Here is an 18,782-nt window from a genome sequence, read left to right on the forward strand (position 1 = left end):
GAGAGGCCTCCCGAGCCAGGGTAAGCCGAGGGCTCCCTAAATGCCGCCCTCTGGCGCCATGCCAGATCAGGGGTCCCGTGTGGGTGTGACCCTGGGATGGTGCCCACGTGGGTCCCCCTTACGCACTGACCTCCCTGCCCCTCCCCAGGGAACACCATCTCCATGCCGACAGCCTCGGGGGCCAAAAAGCGCTTCTGGATCATCGAGGACATGTCGCCCTTCGGCAAGCGGCGGAAGACAGCGTCCTCCCGGAAGATGCTGGACGAGGGCATGATGCTGGAGGGCTTCCGGCGCTTCGACCTCTATGAGGACTGCAAGGACGCGGCCTGCCAGTTCTCGCTCAAGGTCACCCACTACCACTGCACGCGTGAGAACTGCGGCTACAAGTTCTGCGGGCGCACGCACATGTACAAGCATGCGCAGCACCACGACCGCGTGGACAACCTGGTGCTGGACGACTTCAAGCGCTTCAAGGCCTCGCTCAGCTGCCACTTCGCCGACTGTCCCTTCTCGGGCACCAGCACGCACTTCCACTGTCTGCGCTGCCGCTTCCGCTGCACCGACAGCACCAAGGTCACGGCGCACCGCAAGCACCACGGCAAGCAGGACGTGATCAGCGCCGCGGGCTTCTGCCAGTTCAGCTCCAGCGCCGACTGCGCCGTGCCCGACTGCAAGTACAAGCTCAAGTGCTCGCACTTCCACTGCACCTTCCCGGGCTGCCGTCACACGGTGGTGGGCATGTCGCAGATGGACTCGCACAAGCGCAAGCACGAGAAGCAGGAGCGCGGCGAGCCCGCGGCCGAGGGCCCCGCACCCGGGCCTCCCATCAGTCTAGACGGCTCCCTGTCGTTGGGCGCCGAGCCGGGCTCGCTGCTCTTCCTGCAGTCGGCGGCCGCAGGTCTGGGCCTGGCGCTGGGCGACGCGGGCGACCCCGGCCCGCCCGACGCCGCCGCCCCCGGGCCGCGCGAGGGCGCCGCCGCCGCCGCCGCCGCCGCTGGAGAGTCCTCGCAGGAGGATGAGGAGGAGGAGCTGGAGCTGCCGGAGGAGGAGGCCGAGGACGACGAGGACGAGGACGACGACGAGGACGACGACGACGAGGACGACGACGAGGACGACGAGGACGAGGACCTGCGCACCGACTCGGAGGAGTCGCTGCCCGAGGCGGCGGCGGAGGCGGCGGGCGCGGGCGCGCGGACCCCGGCCTTGGCGGCGCTGGCGGCCCTGGGCGCCCCCGGCCCCGCGCCCACCGCCGCCTCCTCGCCCTAGCGGCGCCCGCGGGTGGCCCTGGCGCCGGCCTCGGTCTCGGGAGCGGCGCCACCCCGCGCGAAGCGGTCCCTGGGCAGAGCCCCGCGCCCCGCCGGTGCTTCCGGACCGCGAGTCCGTCTCAGGACAGAGGCGGGGACCCCCCTGGTGCTCCGCGGCCGAGGACACAGGCGGCGGCGGCGGCCGCGGCCCTGCTCTAGGGAGGCCGGGTCTCTTCAGGGAAACAGAAGGTGCTCTTGTCCCGGGGTAGGGAACCGAGGAGCAGGGATCCCGGGCGAATGGGGCGCAGCTCCCGGCCGCTGTCCCGGCGCCCCTCCCCGCGGCCGCTTCGGCCCCCGCGACCATTGCTCAGGACTGGGACGGGCGCTGGGGGCCACCGGGACCCCCACCCGGCGCCACCAGGGCGGGGTGGCTCCTGGAGCCGCTGGCGGGGCCTCCCTCATGCAGCTAGGATCCTCCCCCCTGCCCAGGGGGAGACGGGCAGAAGGCGGTCAGCACGGGTGACACTACAGGGACCGTGGAGGAGGCCTCATGGGAGTAGCAACCGCAGAGCTCCAGCTCAGCGCCACCCCAGGGCCCGGCTGCTCCCCCAGGCCTGGGTCGGGTCTGTTTGGTGACTCCCTGGCCCCAGCCTCCGCCCCAGGGAAACTGAGGCTGCGTCCAAAACCCAGAGCAGGCCGCTGGGGGACGGGGCAGGGTCTCGGCCACCCTGGCGGTGCAAACAGGAAAGATGCGCTTGGTTTTGGCTTTAATATTCAAAATGGAAAAAAATACAAGAAAGTTGTACAGTATTTTTCCTGTAAAGGTTATTATTCTACATAGAACAAAAAGGAAGAAAGCAGGCGTGGTGAGAGTGCAGACCCGCCTGGGCCCGGCCTGAGGTTGGAGGCTCAGTCCCGTTTCTCCCGTGGGATTTGGTCCAGCGTTTTTTGTAGAGGCCTTAACAGTTTGAGGCTGTCTGTCTTCACACTAGCACTGATGGGAGCTGCGTGATTCCAACTCTTAACTTGAATTTTGTAGAGACAAGAAAAAAGGACTATTACTGTTGATCCAAGTTTGTAGTTAATTTAACATTTGAGTTCTCTCTTGGTGATGCGTGTGGCTTTATAGGGCTTTTTTTTTTTTTTTTTTTTTTTTCCAGTTTGTTTTATTACTTTGTTTGGGATGCTTCTTTGCCGGTGCAGTCTACCCAGATTGGGTTCCCTTTGCAAAACATCCCCCTTCCTGGAGATGATGGGGCCATCGAAGCCCCGGCCAGGGCCTGACCTGGCAGGCACACACCTGGCCGGTGGCTCTGAAGTCCCCGGGGACCGAGTCCCCTGTGAGGGCAGGCTGCCCGAGGCCACACCTGCCCACCTTCCCTACTCCAGGCCACCAGCTGGTGTCAGATTGGGCCACAGGGAGAAAACAGGCCTAGGAGGGAATGGAAGGCTGGTGGGGAGGCTGTCACCCTGAAGCCTTCTCCCCAGAGGTCTCCAGGGGGAACCTGGCTCAACTGGGGGGCAGTGGTTTACTTTTCCCTTTTTTCTTCCTTTCTTTTGTCCTCTCGGCTGCCCACAGCCAGAAAGCCAGGACCACCCGAACTGGACAGGGAGCAGGGAGGGAGGAGTGGTCGCACGGAGCGTACCTGATTCAACAGGAAATCAGTTGTTTTCTAAAACAGCCCCTACCAGAGCCTCCTGAACTCTGCGGGCACCACATGCTGCTGTGAGCATCTGCCCAGACAGTGACCCGCCACGGCCCGGGAGTCTGTGGAAGGAGTTTTGTAAAGGAAAAAAATACACACACACAAAAACGTTTTTTCAATGTAGCAAAATCAAACTTAAAATTAAGAAGAAGAAGAAGAAAAGAAGATGCCGACAGTGCGGAGTCTAGCCTTTTGTAACCTTCATATTGCACATTAGGACTACAAGCCATTGCTAGCTCATTTTGAATTTTAACGTGTAATTTTTGTTTTATTTTCTTTCTGTGGGGAAAACAATGCTTGATCCACCAATGCTCTTTTTAATGTTTTATAACTATGTATGTGTATATATATAAATATAAAATAATATGTATGCACATATGTGTGTGTATATATCTATATGTATATACATATATAGATATATAGAGATATATAGAGAGGTTTTCAGACAAAAAAAATGCAGAACGTGAAACCCGAACTGAACAGCGTGTGCTCTGATTACTTGAATCTGGTCTCCTCGGCACCTGGTTATTAAGAACTGAATATTTTTCCACTTGAATTTAGTGCTATTAGAAATTTAATATATGTGTTTTATTTATTTGATTTTTTTTTTTTTTTTTTTTTTTTTGCATGACTGATGCAAGGTTTGACATTTTCACTCAATAAAAACTGGAAAAAAATCTATCAAGTTATCTTTTATTTTTAAAATCGCCCCCAAGCGGCTGGCCATGACTCAGCTACACCGGTGGGGTGAGGGGAGGAAGACTGGGTGCGCTTCGACCCTGGCAGGAAAAGGGGGGGAACAGACCAGTTTTGTCCCTGGGCTGCTGGGGACAGAGGTAGGGGCCTCAATTCTGGCCTGGCCAGAAGGGTGGCCTCCTCCCCAGTCCTGCCTGAAGCCCCCACTTGGGGCTCAGGAGTCACCTTTGGGCAGAGCCATCTGACACCAAGGCCTGGGACGTCGGACAAAGGTTCTGCAGCCTCCCAGGACCCCCCACCCCAGCCAACCCTCTCCTCTCCTGCTGGGCTGCTGGGCCGGCGTTGGCAGGGCCACCCTCCTGCCTCCTCCCTCGGCTCCTTCCTCCTTCCTGCAGGGACCTGCCCGGGCTGGGAACGGCGCGTACCCGGATCCGATCCGGATGCTGGCGCGGCTCCTGCCTGGAGCACAGGGTGGCAGAGCCAGAGGGGGCCGATAATTCCTGGGTCTGTAGCCACCAGCCCCGAGCCTGAGCTGCCAGCCCTGGTGGCACCACGGTTGGCTCCCTTGGAAGCACGGAGGCCAGAGTGTCCACCAGGCCTAGCCTGGAGTGCAAGCCTCCGAGGCACTCCAGGAGTTTGCCCTGACACTTCCAACTGATGGCCGGCTTCTCATGACACCACATCATGGGAAGGACCTTGGCAGCCCTGCTCTGAGCCAGACTCCAGGTGGCCGGGGCTTCCTGGAACCTTGGGGAGGGGATGTGCGCGGGATCTGCCACATTCTTCCACGCTGAGGAGTCTTACTGGCTCATCACACCCCAGCCATGGGATGTCACAACCACTTGCCCGACGAGGAAACAGGCAGACTTGGGGGCTGGAAAGGTTCGGTCACCGCAGCACGCTTCTCCCTCACTGAGCCTGGCACCAGCCGGCCAGGCACCAGGGACCAGGGGCGGCAGGGGAGTGGCCACAGCCCACAGCGTCCAGGCCCGTGTCATTTCCCACCGCAGAAGTGCGTCTCCAGCCCAGCCCCGGCGCGCGGGCACTCCCTTTCTTCTTTCCTCCTGGAACGCAGCCCACAGGCTATTTACATAAATATGTTTGTAACAGACATGAAAATACATACTTTTTTCTGTCTTATTAAAATGTTCAAGTTGGAACTCGCCTATTGTTTGTGGATATCTTGATTCTGTTAAATAAAACAGTGACTAATTTATGGGATAAAACACAAGTTCAACAAATTAAAACCATTATTGGAGCTTCCCAGGCCCTGGTGGGCCTCCCGTGGGGCCTGAAGCAAGGCAGGGAGCCAAGCCCTGAACAGCCGGTGGGTGGGTGGTGTGGCCACAAGGCTCCCTCTAGGCACCGGCACAGTGGGCAGCTCTCTGGGGCAGCACTGACTCCTGGGGCCCAGGGGAGGGAGGATGGGGACTCAGGGCGGTTTGCTGACCTTGGCCAGACCCCAAAACTGCCCCCTGGTCTTCTGGGCCTGGATGGACCTCAGAAGGCCTCACCCAGGGCTGATCCAACCTCACAACAAGTAGGGCCCTGAGTCCAGCCCAAGGAAGGGGCACGGGGACTCAGGAACCTGTCAGAGGCACCTCATGGCCTCAGGACGGAGCACTCAGGCCAGCCCGTGGTGCCACGTCCCAGGTCCCGCCCCAGAGGGTGGAGAGAAGCTCATACCCCCACTAGACATGTGTACCCACTCTTGAGACTGTCCCCGAGAGCTGGGAGGGGGCCTGTGGCTGCGGGTCGGGATGGGCCCAGGTCCCACGGCACTCCCTGTGGCTTGTTGGACTCAGTAGGAAATGCAGTAAAGCATGTTTTCCTTCTGGGATTTAATTAGCTGTGGTGTGTGATGCTCCTACACCCAAACCGGGGCAAATTCAAGAGTTTTGCAACCTCTTGGAAAGGGCCAGAACCCGCCGCACAGGCTCAGGGCTGAGCTCAGGGGCCTGCCCACCTCCCACGGACCTGGCCCAGCAGGGGCGCCACCAGCAACCTGAGTCACCCGTGTGTGCCGGGCCTTGGCACTCACGAAGCGGGCTTGCCCCAGCCTGGACACGGCGACAGACAGCCCCCTTTCTAGGCAGCATACCAGTCCACTGGGCAAAGGCCAGCTGCCCATCCACTGTCACGGGAGGTGGCCCCGGCCCCAGAGGCAGCAGTGCCCTCTGAAGGGCTGGAATCCCAGAGCCTTGTGTGAGAATGAAGCAGCCAGGCCCCGGCCATCCTTGCTGGGAGGTGCCTCTGCACCCTCTGGAGCAGGTCAGGGAGAAATCAGTGGCTCCCAGGAGGCCCACAGCCAGTGCTGGAGCAGCCGGACCCAGTGGCTTGGCCTCCAGTAAGCCCCGTGCCCCACACCACTGGAAGGAGGCAGGGATCCTCAAGAAAGAACCTCCCTGCCTGGAGTCTCCCTGAGGCTGGCTCCTTGCCCTGGGTCTATAACGCATCTGGACCCCGAGTGTCACGGTGGTGTTTAAAGCCATGACCCAGTCACTTTAAAGAAGGTCCTTCCAGTATCTGTCGTGGAGCAAGGAAAGGTTTCAGGCATCCCTCTCATGAACATATCATACATCTTCTTTCTTCTTCTAGGAGAACACAAACTTTAACGTGCTCAATGACACTAAGTTATTAAGGTTTATTCATGATTCAGGTAGTTATCCCTCAATGCCAGCCAAGATTTCAGACCCGTTTTGCATTAAAGACAGTGCCAAGGCTGTGGTCTGAGCAGTGGTCTGCGTGAGCAGGTGTCGGGGGAGGACAGGGGGACCTCTCAAAAAGGATCAGAACCCACTGGGCCCTGCATGAGTGTGAGGGTGCCACACACATGTGCACATGCATGTCAGCCTGTGCCAGCTTGGGCGTGGTTCCCCCGGCCAGGCAGTGGCCTGTCCCTGGGTGGGAAGCCCCTGTACACAGCAAAGGAGCAGGGGTAGGAAGAGCGGCCAGGCCCTGCAGGTCTACCTGGGTGCTACACCTCAGGTGTGCACCTCATCTGAGGCTGGAGCTCCCACCTGCATGTGGGTCTCACTGGCGCCTTCGCGCCTGCCCTGTCTGGGGTCTCTGACCTCTTCTTTGGGTGCCTTGGCAGAAACCAGTTTAAACAAACAGACAAATTAAGTCAACTCCTGGGGACGGAGATGTCTGACCCTTGAAGAATGGCCCCTGCTTGCTCTCCCCCTCCCTCCTGGGCTCTGGGGCAGGGACAGGGTGGTCACCTGGAGAGGGAGGGGTCTGGGGCCAGGCCAGAGACCCAGCGCCTCCATGCTCCTGGCCGGGCCACCAGGAGGGCAGAAGCGAAACCGTCTAGAAAACTCTTCCACCTCTACCTGGGTGTGAGGGCCCCAAAAGATGAACACAGCTTGCTCAGATGCGTTTATTAAAAACAAGGAAAAAGAAAGAGGGAAAGAGACTGTGTGGGCACACAGGGAGCCGACGGGTGGGTGGCAGGTTCTCACCTCTCTGTCCCCTTCTCACACCCCACCTGTGGGCACAAACTCAGCAGCCCTTTCCCCTGACCCAGGCGCTCCCTGCCCCAGCTGGGGTCCTGGGATGGGACTGGCTCCAGGAGCCCTGGCTTTTGAAGGACTGGGCAGCCCCAGGGGGGCAGAGGCCCTACCATCTCCCGAAAGCAACTACCCCGCCTCCTGGCCTGGTCCTGCATGTCGCAAACACCAAGGGAAGTCCCCTGTCCTTCCCAAACTAGATGTCCCTGCCCAAGGCAGAACCAGCGAGTCACCGGAGGAGCAGGGACAGACCCTGGGGACCGAGGGAGCTGGTCCAGGGTGAAGTCAGGGCGGCCGTCCCCTGGCCTCCGAGCACGGGGCTGGTTCTTTCCTAAAAGACACTTTATAAAAATACATTGTAATTGAGTTTAATAATCTTCTCCCTTCCAGAAAGGCCCGACAGCCGCTGCTTGCTGCTTACTTCTGCCCCATTCCGAATATTTTTACCTTATTTGGATGAAATGCATTATTTTTCTAATGAAAGGCTTTTTTTTTTCAAAGGGCTGTTTTCCCTGGTCCAGCAGCTGGCTTTATTAGGCAGCACTCCTGCCGTTTTGGGGAGGGGTTTTTCTCTCCCTGAAATCACGCCAGACTCTCTGTCCTCAAAAGCCGAACTCGGTGCTCAGGACCCACAGGGGCAAAAGGCCTCCGGGCCCAGGTTTCTGTCTGTTTCTCCTCCGCACTTGAGCCTCAGGATGTGCCAGCTCACCGACCCCCAGGTTGGAGAGCACTTGCCCTGTGAGGTCTCCATTGCCCCCACCCCAGGGATAGTGAAGCCCCAGGGAACCCCTTTCTTGGTGGCCCCAGCTCTCCAGGAAGAAACGGGGCCGGGCAGCTGGCACTTCACTTCCACAGCACCGACCTCACAGTCCTGGCTTCCCTTCCTTCCCAGGGCATCTGCCCTCTGGTCTCCCTTTCTGGTCCCGCCGCAGGAGGGACCTCTGAGAAGTTACAGACAACGGCTACCAGGCACCAAATGGGGTGGGGACTCCTCAGGAACAGATCCGCCCACAATGCAGGCCTGTGACCCAGCAGGTCCGAGGGTGGGACACAGGCAGTCACCGTCCCCAGAGCCAGGCCGAGGCCTGGCCCACTTGTCTGCCCGTCCCAGCTCCCAGACACTGGGACTCCTGGGGGCCTGCTAGGCAGGACCCCCTCGTCCAGGTGAGGTGGCAGCCCCTGGAAACTGAGACACCTGCTTCTTCAGAGACGGCAAGGAGGCCAGGGAAGGAGAACAAGCCACAGTGTGACACTGAACTGGGCTCTGCTTGTCCCTGGGGAACACGTGGCTGTAAACAGGAACTGCAGGAGCGTCCTTCTAGGTGACAAGCATGAAAGACGCAACCCACAGGCCAGAAACCAGATTGGGGCTGGACCCTCCCGCAGGTGGGTGCAGCCTGCTCCTGGGGACCCTCCAACGGGTAGGTGCGGCCCGGTACTGGGAACCCTCCAGTGGGTGGGGGTGACCTGCTCCCAGGGACTCTCCAGTGGGTGGGTGCAGCCTGCTCCTGGGGACCCTCCAGCAGGTAGGTGCGGCCCGGTACTGGGGACCCTCCAGTAGGTGGGGATGACCTGCTCCCAGGGACTCTCCAGTGGGCAGGGGCGGCCCAGGCCTGGAGACCCGTCACTTTAACAGGCCCTGTGTTCCCAGCATTAAGAAGGGTTTGCTGCAGGGGCTGAAAGCAAAACATCTGAGACAGAACAGCCCCAACACCAAGCCTCTGAGCCCAACTGCGTGGCCTCCTCCCTCCCCCGGAGAGGGTGGGGTGGGGCGGGCGGGTGCATGGAGGCCACACCTGCAGGGGCTGCCCAGAGCTTCCTGTTTCCGAAGCCCTTGTGTCCCCACAGGCACACGGACATCACGGCGTCTGCGGCCAAAGCCCTCGTGTCCGCACAGGCACACGGACATCACGGCGTCTGCGGCCCATGGGCCTGGTCCCGACACTTGGGAGCTGGAGGAAAGAGGAGCGCCCCTCAAGGAGTGCATGGCTCTGCTCTTCTGGTTTTAGCCAAATGCTCTGTGAAAGGGAAAGGGAGACTGGGAGGGCGAGAGCTGGGGGAGACGAGGATTCAGAGAGGCCGCCACACTCCCCTCCCCGGGAAGCATGCGTCCATTTAAGGAAGGAGAGCTCCTCACTCCACATGAGGTCTATATACAGTCACACGAGGTCCCTGATCCTCCTGCGGTCAGCTAGTGTCGCCCTCCGGCAGCCACTGGGCCTGAACAAAGCCCTCTGCTTCTGGCTGAGCAGTGGCAGAAGCTGCCCATGGGCCCTCACCCACACTTCACTGGCTGAAGGCTGCACTGAGATCACCCCCAGGGCCCAGGGTGCCATGAGCAGACAGGGAGCCACAGGCAGAAATTAAATAGTGGCAACTGGTATTTATTACAATTATATACAGTCCTATCTTCCATTCTGAGGTCTATACATGATCACACAAATGAACATGTGTTTCTTGGGGGGAAGGACAGAGCTGGCTATTGGTCAGGAAAGCCCTGGTGCCTGGCTCCTCCGAGGGAGTGAGCCCCCATCTCGCCATGGGATTAGCTGAACCATGACACGGCAAGCGAGGGCATCAGAAGCGCAGCATGGTTTCATTTGTCTGGGAGGACGACGGGGCACGAGTGGGGTTGGTGCTGGGGACAGGCACCTGCGGGGTCCAGGGCCGGGTCCAGGGAGGGAGGGGGATGGCAGACACCAGAGGGACCGCAGCTCCTCCTCCACTGAGGAGTCGGGAGGCAGTGGGGACGCTAGCTCTGGCCATGCGTGGCGTCACGGTAGTCAAGACACTCGGCAAACACACCCTGGGCAAGGCGTCTGTCCGGGAGCGGCTGGGCAGGGGCTTGAGCCCCAAGGCTTCGCTGCCTTCAGCCGGACTTGAGATCAAAGCCAAAGGCTGCTGGGCCTGGGCCTGGGGCTGGGGCTGGGGCTGGCGGCCAGGTGAGAGGAGGCCAGGTGGACAGAAGTGCGACCCCCACGCTGCCACCAGGCCACAGTGCAGCTGAGGACAGCTCTGCCCCCTACCTGGGCTCCAAGCTGCCCTCCCAGGGCCAGAGAGGGAGGCAGGGTGTGGCCACGCACCGGCATACTGGACGCCGTCCTCAGGGCTGGAGGCAGTGGGCGCGGCCCTAGTCCCGCTCACTCTCGTTGCTGGCACCCTCGGGCCGCCGCAGCTTCTCCACCTGCTCGTTGATCTGCCCATCCCCGCCCCGGCGGTCCTCCCTCTGCACCCCCAGGCAGTCCTCCTCGTCCACATGGCTCACGTCATCATCCTCCTCGTCCTCCTCGTCCTCCTTGTCATCCCTCTTCTCCTCCTCGCCTTGCACCTCCATCCGCACCTGGCCCTTGACGTCCACCACCCCCTCGCCTTCCTCTTGGGGGCCCAGCAGGTGGTAGGTGACCGTGGAGCCCTCGGGGCTGTGGCCCTCCTTCCCAGGTGAGGACGACGTGGACTCATTGCTGACGGGTGAGATGTCGCTGCTGCTGTGGTGGTTCACGGCTGCGGGGCTGGAGGGTGACGGTGACTTGACCGGGATCTGCCAGGAGGGGATCTTTGGGGCTGACGGGGACGGAGGGAACTGCCTCCTGGCGGGAGAAGCAGAGGAGGAGGTTGGTGGCGGCATTCAGAACTCCCACCCTTGAAGGGCCATGCCTTCCCTGACCCCCAAGGGCTTGGCGATGGTGAGCTGCTCCCCTAGGGCCACTGGGCAAGGGACAGGATGGAGCCCTTCCTCCCCTCCTTTCAGGAGCAAAGATCCTATAGCTGAGATAAATGCCAAGAGTGTCCTGTGCCCCCACAGACAGCCCAGGGTCCCCCCGGGACCCCCTGGGCGAGGCCCACCTGCCTGGGCAGCTGCTGGAAGCCAAGTGGGGCCTGCTGCCTCTCCGGAGCCTGCTTCCTCCTGATCCTCAGCACTATCCCTGCCTCCACCCCAGTGGCCAGGAGAGGGACAGGGTGGGGAAGAGCCCAAAAGGGCGATGACTGGGGACTCCAGACACCTGAGCCATAGTCCTAATTTGTCTATGGTCTGAGCAAAAGGTGGAGGCAGGGAGCCCTGGCCACTGGCAGGGGGTCAGACACATCAGAACCAAAAGGGCAGTGGTGGTGCCCTTTGCTAGAAAACTTCTGAGCTCAACACTTTCAACGGGCAAGAGTCAGCTCTCCCTTCTGCTCCGTATTCCCTTCCTGGGCCAGCAGCCAGCCCAAACCAAAGCCAATTCCAGGAGGGACCTGGGAGGTCAGGTCCACTTGGCAACGGCTCAGAGACAGAGCTCTCCAACAGGCAGGCCCATCTCTGCCTGAGCCAAGAGGACAAAGAGCTGCTCACAGGGCTGTCCCCCAGCAGGGCCTTAGACACACCTCTCCCCCCAGACCCCACTTGAATGGGGCACACACCATGGCCTGCTTTATTCACCAGCATCCTCAACGCTAACAAGAAATTCCATGTGTAGTTTTCTTGGCCCCACGGTTACCCGACGGCCTGGCCTCCATCCCCAGCCTCCAAGGCGCTGGTCTCAGTTAGGGAAAATGGAGGCCATCTCCTAATGACAATGCCCTGGTCTCTGCCAGCACCACACCTCTTTCTAGGACAGCTTCTTTTCCTCAGGGAGAACCAGGAAGTTGAGTGGCTTAGAAAATGGGGTCTTCTGACTGGAGCCGCAAGAGCCCTCTGCACCCCATCCTGGACCCTAGTGAAGAGCCCACCTGTACCCTCCCATTCACCCAGCTCCCACCAAACCCAGTCCAGCAGGGAAACAAGGACACTCCACGCAAGGCACCCTAGGGCGTCAGCCCCGGAGGACGGCCCACAGTCGCGGCTCCTAGGACACAGTGGCTCCTGGACACTGGACTTTCAGTTTTAAAAAACCACAACAGTCCAGGCACAGTGGCTCATGCCTGTAATCCCAGCACTTTTGGAGGCCGTGGGCAGATCACCTAAGTTCGGGAGTTCAAGACCAGCCTGGCCAACATAGCAAAATCCCACCTCTACTAAAAATAAAAAAATTAGCCGGGCGTGGTGGTGGATGCCTGTAGTCCCAGCTACTCGGGAGGCTGAGGCAGGAGAATGGTTTGAACCCGGGAGGCAGAGGTTGCAGTGAGCCAAGGTCATGTCACTGCACTGCAGCCTGGGCAACAGAGCGAGACTCCATCTCAAAAAATAAATAAAAATAAAAATAAATAAAACCAGGACAGTCCCAGGCAAAGCAGGACAAGTTGGTCAGCCTACCTCTGAGGCTGCATTGGTGACAATGTGCTGTCACTACAGAGGGACAACAGGGGGACCACCAAGAAGCTGGGGGGGCAGGGCCTGCTTCTACTCATGCCTCCAGTCGTGGAACCCTTCCAAGTAGAAAACGCAAAGACCCTCCCGCAAGGGCTTTCCCTGGGACAAAGCTGTCACTGAGTGGTCACCTGGGGCTCAGGAAGCAGGAGGAGCCAAAACAGGAGGTTCTCCTCTGCTCCAAGGGCCCTGCTTTTTGGCTCAAGCTGTCCCTTACCAGGTCTTGACAGGCCTGGGAACTGTATATCAAAACTCATGTGCCACAGACCGTCACCTCTGGAGTGGAGAGGTAGTCAACTGGGGAATGAAAAGAGAAGTTCAAAAGGCCCCAGACTCAGTGCCTGAGTCGCCCAGACAGATGGGGTCCTCGGGGGTGGGGGTGAGGGTCATGCCCCTCCCATGCCCCAGAGCTCCCAGTCCCCCTTTCCAGGCCTGACCAGAACAGGGTCCCCGTCCCTCCCTCCTACCGATTTAAAAGAAGCCCTTTCAAGGAGTTAATTTCGGACTTGAGTTCGTTGATATTCTGGGACTCCAGGATCCAATTGGTGGATGTGGTGGCCTGAAAGCAGAGCACAGGGAGCAAGGCTCAGGGTGGGGTCCTTGTGGCATGGGCAGGGCCTGCGGCTGCAAGAGGACCTGGGTGGGGGCAGCAGGTGGGGCGTTCTGGGTCTGTTCTGGGGAACCTGGAGGAAGGTTCTGCCACTGCCCTCTGCCTGCCATGCCTCTGTTTGGATGACGACATCCTTAAACATTCCCACGGCTCTGTTTGGACATCTGATGACTTAAGGAATCATTATGTGTTTTTAGGTGCCATAATAGTATTGTGGGCATCTTTGAGAGCCATGTGGAGGCGTGAAGGTGCGGTATGAAGTGGTATGATGCCTGGGATATAAGATGGCCCAGGGTGGAAAGAGGAAAGAGCCACTATCTCTGACAAACCCCATCCTTCCATGCACAACTTTCCCCTTTGAAGGTAACACTGTTTTCCAAATAAACTTCACGGGACTACATCTCACTTCTGGCAAATCTTGCTGGTGTAGATGGGGAAGAGGACAGCCAAACCAGAGGTCCCCAAATGAGAGCTGCCGGTGGCCACCTGCTTGTGGCATGTGCACAGAGGACAATGCCACACGAGGCCTCCGTGTGAGGTCTACCTCGCCCAGGCTGAAGGCCACCCCAGGCTGTCTTTAAGTGCACAGATGAACATTGCCAGCTCTCCTGATACTAATCCCCCGAGGCGGGTATAGGGGACGTTCCCTGGCTGTTCCCTACCAGTGTGCGGTGGGCCGCTGGGCTGGCTTTCAGAAGCCTGGCCCCTGACATGGGGTCGGGGGCTGCCGTGGGCTCGCCGCAGCAAGCAGCCCAGCTGGCACACCTTAGCAGGGAGCAGTCCTTTGGAGGACCTGTAGGTCTCAGGAAGGAAAACCTGGGCAGTCTGAGAGTGAGTGTGTGTCACCCGCCACCCTCAGACATAGCCCCTCAGGGTTCCTACTCCAGACCACCAGACAGGGAGGGCCCAGGAGCCACTGTTCTGGCTTCTTTGAGACCTTGAAAGCTACAGCAGCCCATTAACAAGGGCACAATTTCCACTCACCGGCCTACAAAGGACTCAGATTTCCAAACGCATATGGTGCCAGATGCCAGGATTTAGAAATAAAATCTGACATCTGGGGCTTTTTAGTCAGTCTCTTTAAAAAACAGTTGTAGAAAACTCATAGCCTTCAGTTTAATGTAGGTTTTTTAATTACTTAAAGCTCTTCTTTTTAATTTTTTACAATGCTCCGGTAGGAGTTTGGAAGCCAGATATAAAAACTTTACATTACAGCTGAGAAAACACAGCTCTGGGTCTTTGGTTTATGGGGTAACCGAAGTCCTCATACATACGAGTTTAGGTGCCAAGCCAGTGGCCCCACTGCAGCTCGGGAGAGAAGGTTGGGGTGGGCCAGGGACAGTGGCAGCAAAGCCAGCTCGAGGAACTCTGAGGGGCCTGACCCCTCTCACCACCCAGCACATCCCGGGCCCCCACTGCTTCTTAAACACAACATGTGGTGTTCATCTCATGCGCAAGGCCTGAAAACAGTTTTCCAATTTCCGGGATGGCTTCTGGCCACAGGCAGACCATGGATCCAAAAGATGATCTGACCCAGGAGAGCAGGCAGGGCCGTCGCTGGGCTTCCTGGTGCTTTAGGGACCGGCCACCCGCAGAGAACATGCACTGCACGGTGGCTGGAGGTGGCCACCAGTACCCGCAGCCACCCCAGGAGGAAGGGCAGGCAGCACCTCTGTGTGTGGTTTGGATGTCCAGGGGGGGAGATTCCCGGGACTCTCTTCAAGAGACACCCCAGACTCCATGGAAAATGGAAAGACTGTCATTTTCATGGTTTTTGCAAATGCAAAAGATTTGAGAGCTGGCTCGAGCCAAGTCGTACACTAGGAGTGGCTTGCCCTGGGTGAGCAACTCAGGACGGGACTCTCCAGAGCCCAGCTTGTGGGGGCAGCCAGGGAGAATTGTCCACCGGACACAGAGCTGTGGGTCAAGGGACAGAGAGAAGAGCCAGTGGGTGTTCTGGAGCCACCAGGCCACTGTCTCCTGGACCTGGTCTGTCTGACACTGCCTCAGTGATGACCCCTGTTACCCACCCACAGAACCCAGGCCTGCAATCCTGTGAGTTGGTTGGAGCCAGGCACCCTCCTGAGCCCATGAAGAGCCCCATGAATTAGGTGCCGTTATGGCTCCATTTTACAGATGAGGAAACTAAGACTCAGAGAGGTTAAGTGACTTGCCTGTGGTCACACAGCTAACGAGTGGCAGGGCCAGGAAAGCTGCCATGCCAGGATTTCTTCACATTTGGGCAGTGAGGCAAGGACACTGACTCGGGAGTTGGTTCTGGCTCCCTAGGGTTGCTGGAACCTATGGAACCTGAGTCTAGAGAACCTGCCCGCGGCACTGCAGTGTGGACAGAGCTGGTGCTGGTGAACTGACTGCGGCTCGCTTCTCCCCTGTCTGTTCCAGAACCCCTCCTGGCCATGCTGAGCTGCAACCTAACTTATAGGTAGAGGCCGTCCCACATCTACACAGAAAGCCTCCAGAGCTGCAGGGATATGGCTGCCATGAGATCTCCACAGGCAGAGGGTAGCTTTTCCTTCCTCCTGTTGGGAGGTGACAGAGAGAGAGAAAGGACAGCCTCAACGGTTAAACATCATACTGACTGCCCAGCAACGGCCTCCTGTCTCTACAAGGAAAGAAAGGGCAGCATCGGCTGTGGCTGTGTAACCACCATGAGACTGGGGCAAAGTCCGGCTCCCGAAGGTGGCAAGCCAGGCCCAAGGGACAAGAGTGAAGGGCACATGGGACAGACCTGGGCCTGGAGGGCCCTGCAGGGCAGAGACAGGTACCTTGGCAGCGGCCAGCTCGTGGGCGAGCTCCTGGATCTTCTGCTGCTGCTGAATCAGCAGCTCCTGGACGGAGGCGAGGGTCGTCTGTAACTGAGTCACTGCGAGGAGAAAGCAGTCACGGCGCAGGTAAATTCACAGGCACAGACGTTCCCCTCGCTCGGCCTGCGCACCTAGGAGCTGCCCATGTTCCCGCTTCATCTAATTTATCTGCAGACACCCCCAGCCCCCCGCAATCCATCTAATTTATCTGCACTCTGGGTGATCTGCCTGCACTGTGTCTAACCTCTAGTATTTCTACTTTATCTTTCCATTGTGTAGTTGTCCGTGGTCAACAGTATATCCGTCCAGAACCTCTCCCCTCTAATTAGAGCTGGCTATGATTTGCTGAGCTCTCCCAGCTTCTCTGGCACCTGCATCCTTCATCTCCTGGGCCTCAGTGTCCTTGTGAAACTCCTGGAGTCTCCAGTGCCGGGACAGACGCATCTCGAGTCCCCGCCACATTCACATCCAGGACTGGCTCAAGCCACAAGTCCTATTTCCCACTGCTCCTTCCTGCCCTCCCCACCTGACCCCAGGCTGCCTGCTCCACTCCCAGGTGCCCTGTGACCCCTTGGGACCCTGTTGCCACCAATGTCAGCCTTGCAGGAGCAAACGCCAGTAGAATGGACAGCATCAGAGGGTTTCTGAAAGGGTTTCTGCGAGCTTCACAAATGTGCCCCAGAGGGACACAGACTCCTGCCTGGGACAGGTAGCTCTCTCGTTGGCCTCGCTCTGGTTTTTAGATTCAGAGCTGCCGTCTAGTAAACAAGTTTATAAAGAAGGGAAGCCACCTCTGGTGCGACAGGTCCCAGCTAATCTGGGCCATTGCTGGGGCACGGAGTAATGAACGTGAGCCCTGTCGAGTCGGTAACAGGGGAGGTGGCCAGGGTCCTGGGAGCCACAGTAATTACAGACTCTCTTGACCCCACAGTGGAGTCTTAGAGGGAAGGGGGAAAATCACTGAAAACCCCCCTGAAAACCTCAGAGAAGCAGAAATTACAAATGAACTTTACAGCCCTTAGAAAGGCTGTCATTTTATTCCCCTTATTAATATTCTGAGGTTGGGAGCCTTTCCGTAAAAACATAATTAATTGAGGCCGCGCCGACAGTAAACAAGCAATTTCAAATTAAACCGAAATGACGGCGGCTTCATTTGCAAATGTGAACAGATTCTCAGAGCAGATAAATGAAGTCACCACATAGAGTGGAGACGGAGGGAGAGGGGAGGGGCAGAGAAGGGGCTGCTTGGAGAAGGCTGTGAGGGGTGACTTGATGGAGTCATTAATCTTTACCTGTCTGGGCCACGCTGCCACTCAGCTCAGAGAGACTGGCCTCCATCCTCTCCAGCTGCTTCCTGTCCTCTCGGCCGCCCAAGATAAGGGGGAGCAGGTATTTCTGCAAGAAGCGGGACAGGGTGAGGAATGCATACGAACCCAGGGTTATCCTCCAACAATCTCTCAAATTCTGCCGCCCAACTTTCTCCCGGTCATCCCCGGGTTTTGGAAACCCTAAGCAAACACCATAAATGAACAAGATATTTGAAAAAGTTATGAGACTGCGATTACAACCACGTAAAAATTCTGCCTGAATAAGGACAAGGACCAGGAGGGAACGTGGACAGGGAGAGTCAGCTGGATCTGCTGTGATGGGAACTTTCTGGTTCCTTTATTTACTTTTCTTAGCGATGCCACACTATTTCTGTAACACAAAGTTTTAAACTCTACTGTCAAAGTTGTAAGATATAAATGTGGATGGACACACAAGCATCAGATACTGCTGGAGCCTCCGGGAGGCGAGGGAGGAGGGGCAGCTCTTCCCGGCATATTCTCCTGAATCGTGAACATTTTGAACCTGTGAGTGAATCACCTATTCAGAAACAAATGAGTACAATTAATAAACAAAACATCACTGGATAAACTAAAGGAAAATCAACAACACATTTCTGGGACCCTTGGTTCTCTCGCCAGGGGATAACACGAGTGCTCTGAGGCTGCTGGAAGAGGTCACCTCAGTCTTTTTCTAAATGAAGCCTGAATCCTCAGAACAAACTTCCTTCATGTAAGAGTCAAAAGAAGTCGAGTTCCCCAGAATGAAATGCAGGGCAGAAGGGAGAGGAAGGCGCAGGATCATAAGAAACTGGCTCTGGGAAAAAAGAAAGTGGATGCGGCAGGGCCACCCCTCACAGGGGCCTAGAACCAGGGACGCCCGGGGGCCGTTCACAAAGGAAGCAGGCAGGGCAGGGCTGGCAACAGGTGCTCTTGGTCGCCTTGCAGGTGAGGGTGTGGAGGGGTGGAGGTGGGTGGCGGGGCCTTCAGGGACAGCTGCGTGTAGGAATATGTGCACTGATGTCCAGCCACTCGGGATATGGAGACAAAGTCCCCCAGGTGAGGAGAGTGAGACCCGCTGCCCACTTCAGTGGGTGCTGCCAGCGGCAGTGCAGCGCAGGCCTGGCAGGAGTTGCCCAGGGACAACTTTGGTTCTTAATCTATCTGGGCCCAGATAAGAAAGAGGACGGAAACCTCTCCATTACGTTTCTGTACCAGGGAAGGAAAAGAAGGTCTCTTGCAAGGGGTTTGTGGGAACTCATTTCCAGAGTGACTCCTAAGCGAAGATCATTCTTCAGCAGCACATGTATAGATGCATTTTCTATTTTGCAAAGTGCTTTTCAACCACAGTGTGAGCTATTACCCACAACTGAGCCAAAACTCATCAAAGGTAGCCTTATGCTTCAGGATGAAATGTCCTCAGCATGAAAGGTAAAGAATTCTCAGCCAGGCACGGTGGCTCACGCTTGTAATCCCAGCACTTTGGGAGGCTGAGGTGGGCAGATCATGAGGTCAGGAGTTCGAGATCAGCCTGGCCAACACAGTGAAACTCCGTCTCTACTAAAAATATAAAGACTAGC

General features: G+C 57.8%; 3 protein-coding genes across 6 annotated transcripts in view; 2 read left to right on the forward strand and 1 right to left on the reverse strand.

Moving 5' to 3' along the window:
* CASZ1 (castor zinc finger 1) overlaps positions 1 to 3,627 on the forward strand; it is a 166,970-nt gene extending 163,343 nt beyond the window's left edge. Inside the window, exon 21 of one of the 2 annotated variants that reach the window (XM_030941700.1) lies at positions 149 to 3,627. In XM_030941700.1, coding sequence (XP_030797560.1) covers positions 149 to 1,266 — 1,118 coding nt within the window. In that variant the 3' untranslated portion in view covers positions 1,267 to 3,627. The remainder of the gene's footprint in view (positions 1 to 148) is intronic. The other variant, XM_030941698.1, reaches the window with a different exon arrangement.
* Positions 3,628 to 8,483: 4,856 nt separating this feature from the next.
* LOC115892396 lies at positions 8,484 to 9,525 on the forward strand. The gene is made up of 2 exons (XM_030913793.1): positions 8,484 to 8,579; positions 9,007 to 9,525. Exons 1-2 carry the CDS (start codon positions 8,490 to 8,492, stop codon positions 9,523 to 9,525), a joined length of 609 nt encoding a protein of 202 aa, XP_030769653.1. The 5' UTR covers positions 8,484 to 8,489.
* The window catches only part of PEX14 (peroxisomal biogenesis factor 14), a 160,939-nt gene continuing 151,678 nt past the window's right edge, over positions 9,522 to 18,782 (reverse strand). For all 3 annotated transcript variants that reach the window (XM_010364160.2, XM_030941702.1, XM_030941701.1), the window contains 4 exons: positions 17,170 to 17,272; positions 15,839 to 15,936; positions 12,910 to 13,001; positions 9,522 to 10,745 (listed from right to left, as the gene is read on the reverse strand). In XM_010364160.2, the coding sequence (XP_010362462.1) occupies positions 10,289 to 10,745; positions 12,910 to 13,001; positions 15,839 to 15,936; positions 17,170 to 17,272 (750 nt within the window). In that variant the 3' untranslated portion in view covers positions 9,522 to 10,288. The remainder of the gene's footprint in view (positions 10,746 to 12,909; positions 13,002 to 15,838; positions 15,937 to 17,169; positions 17,273 to 18,782) is intronic.

The sequence above is a fragment of the Rhinopithecus roxellana genome, chromosome 12, assembly GCF_007565055.1.
Source record: "Rhinopithecus roxellana isolate Shanxi Qingling chromosome 12, ASM756505v1, whole genome shotgun sequence".
Classification (NCBI taxonomy): domain Eukaryota; kingdom Metazoa; phylum Chordata; class Mammalia; order Primates; family Cercopithecidae; genus Rhinopithecus; species Rhinopithecus roxellana.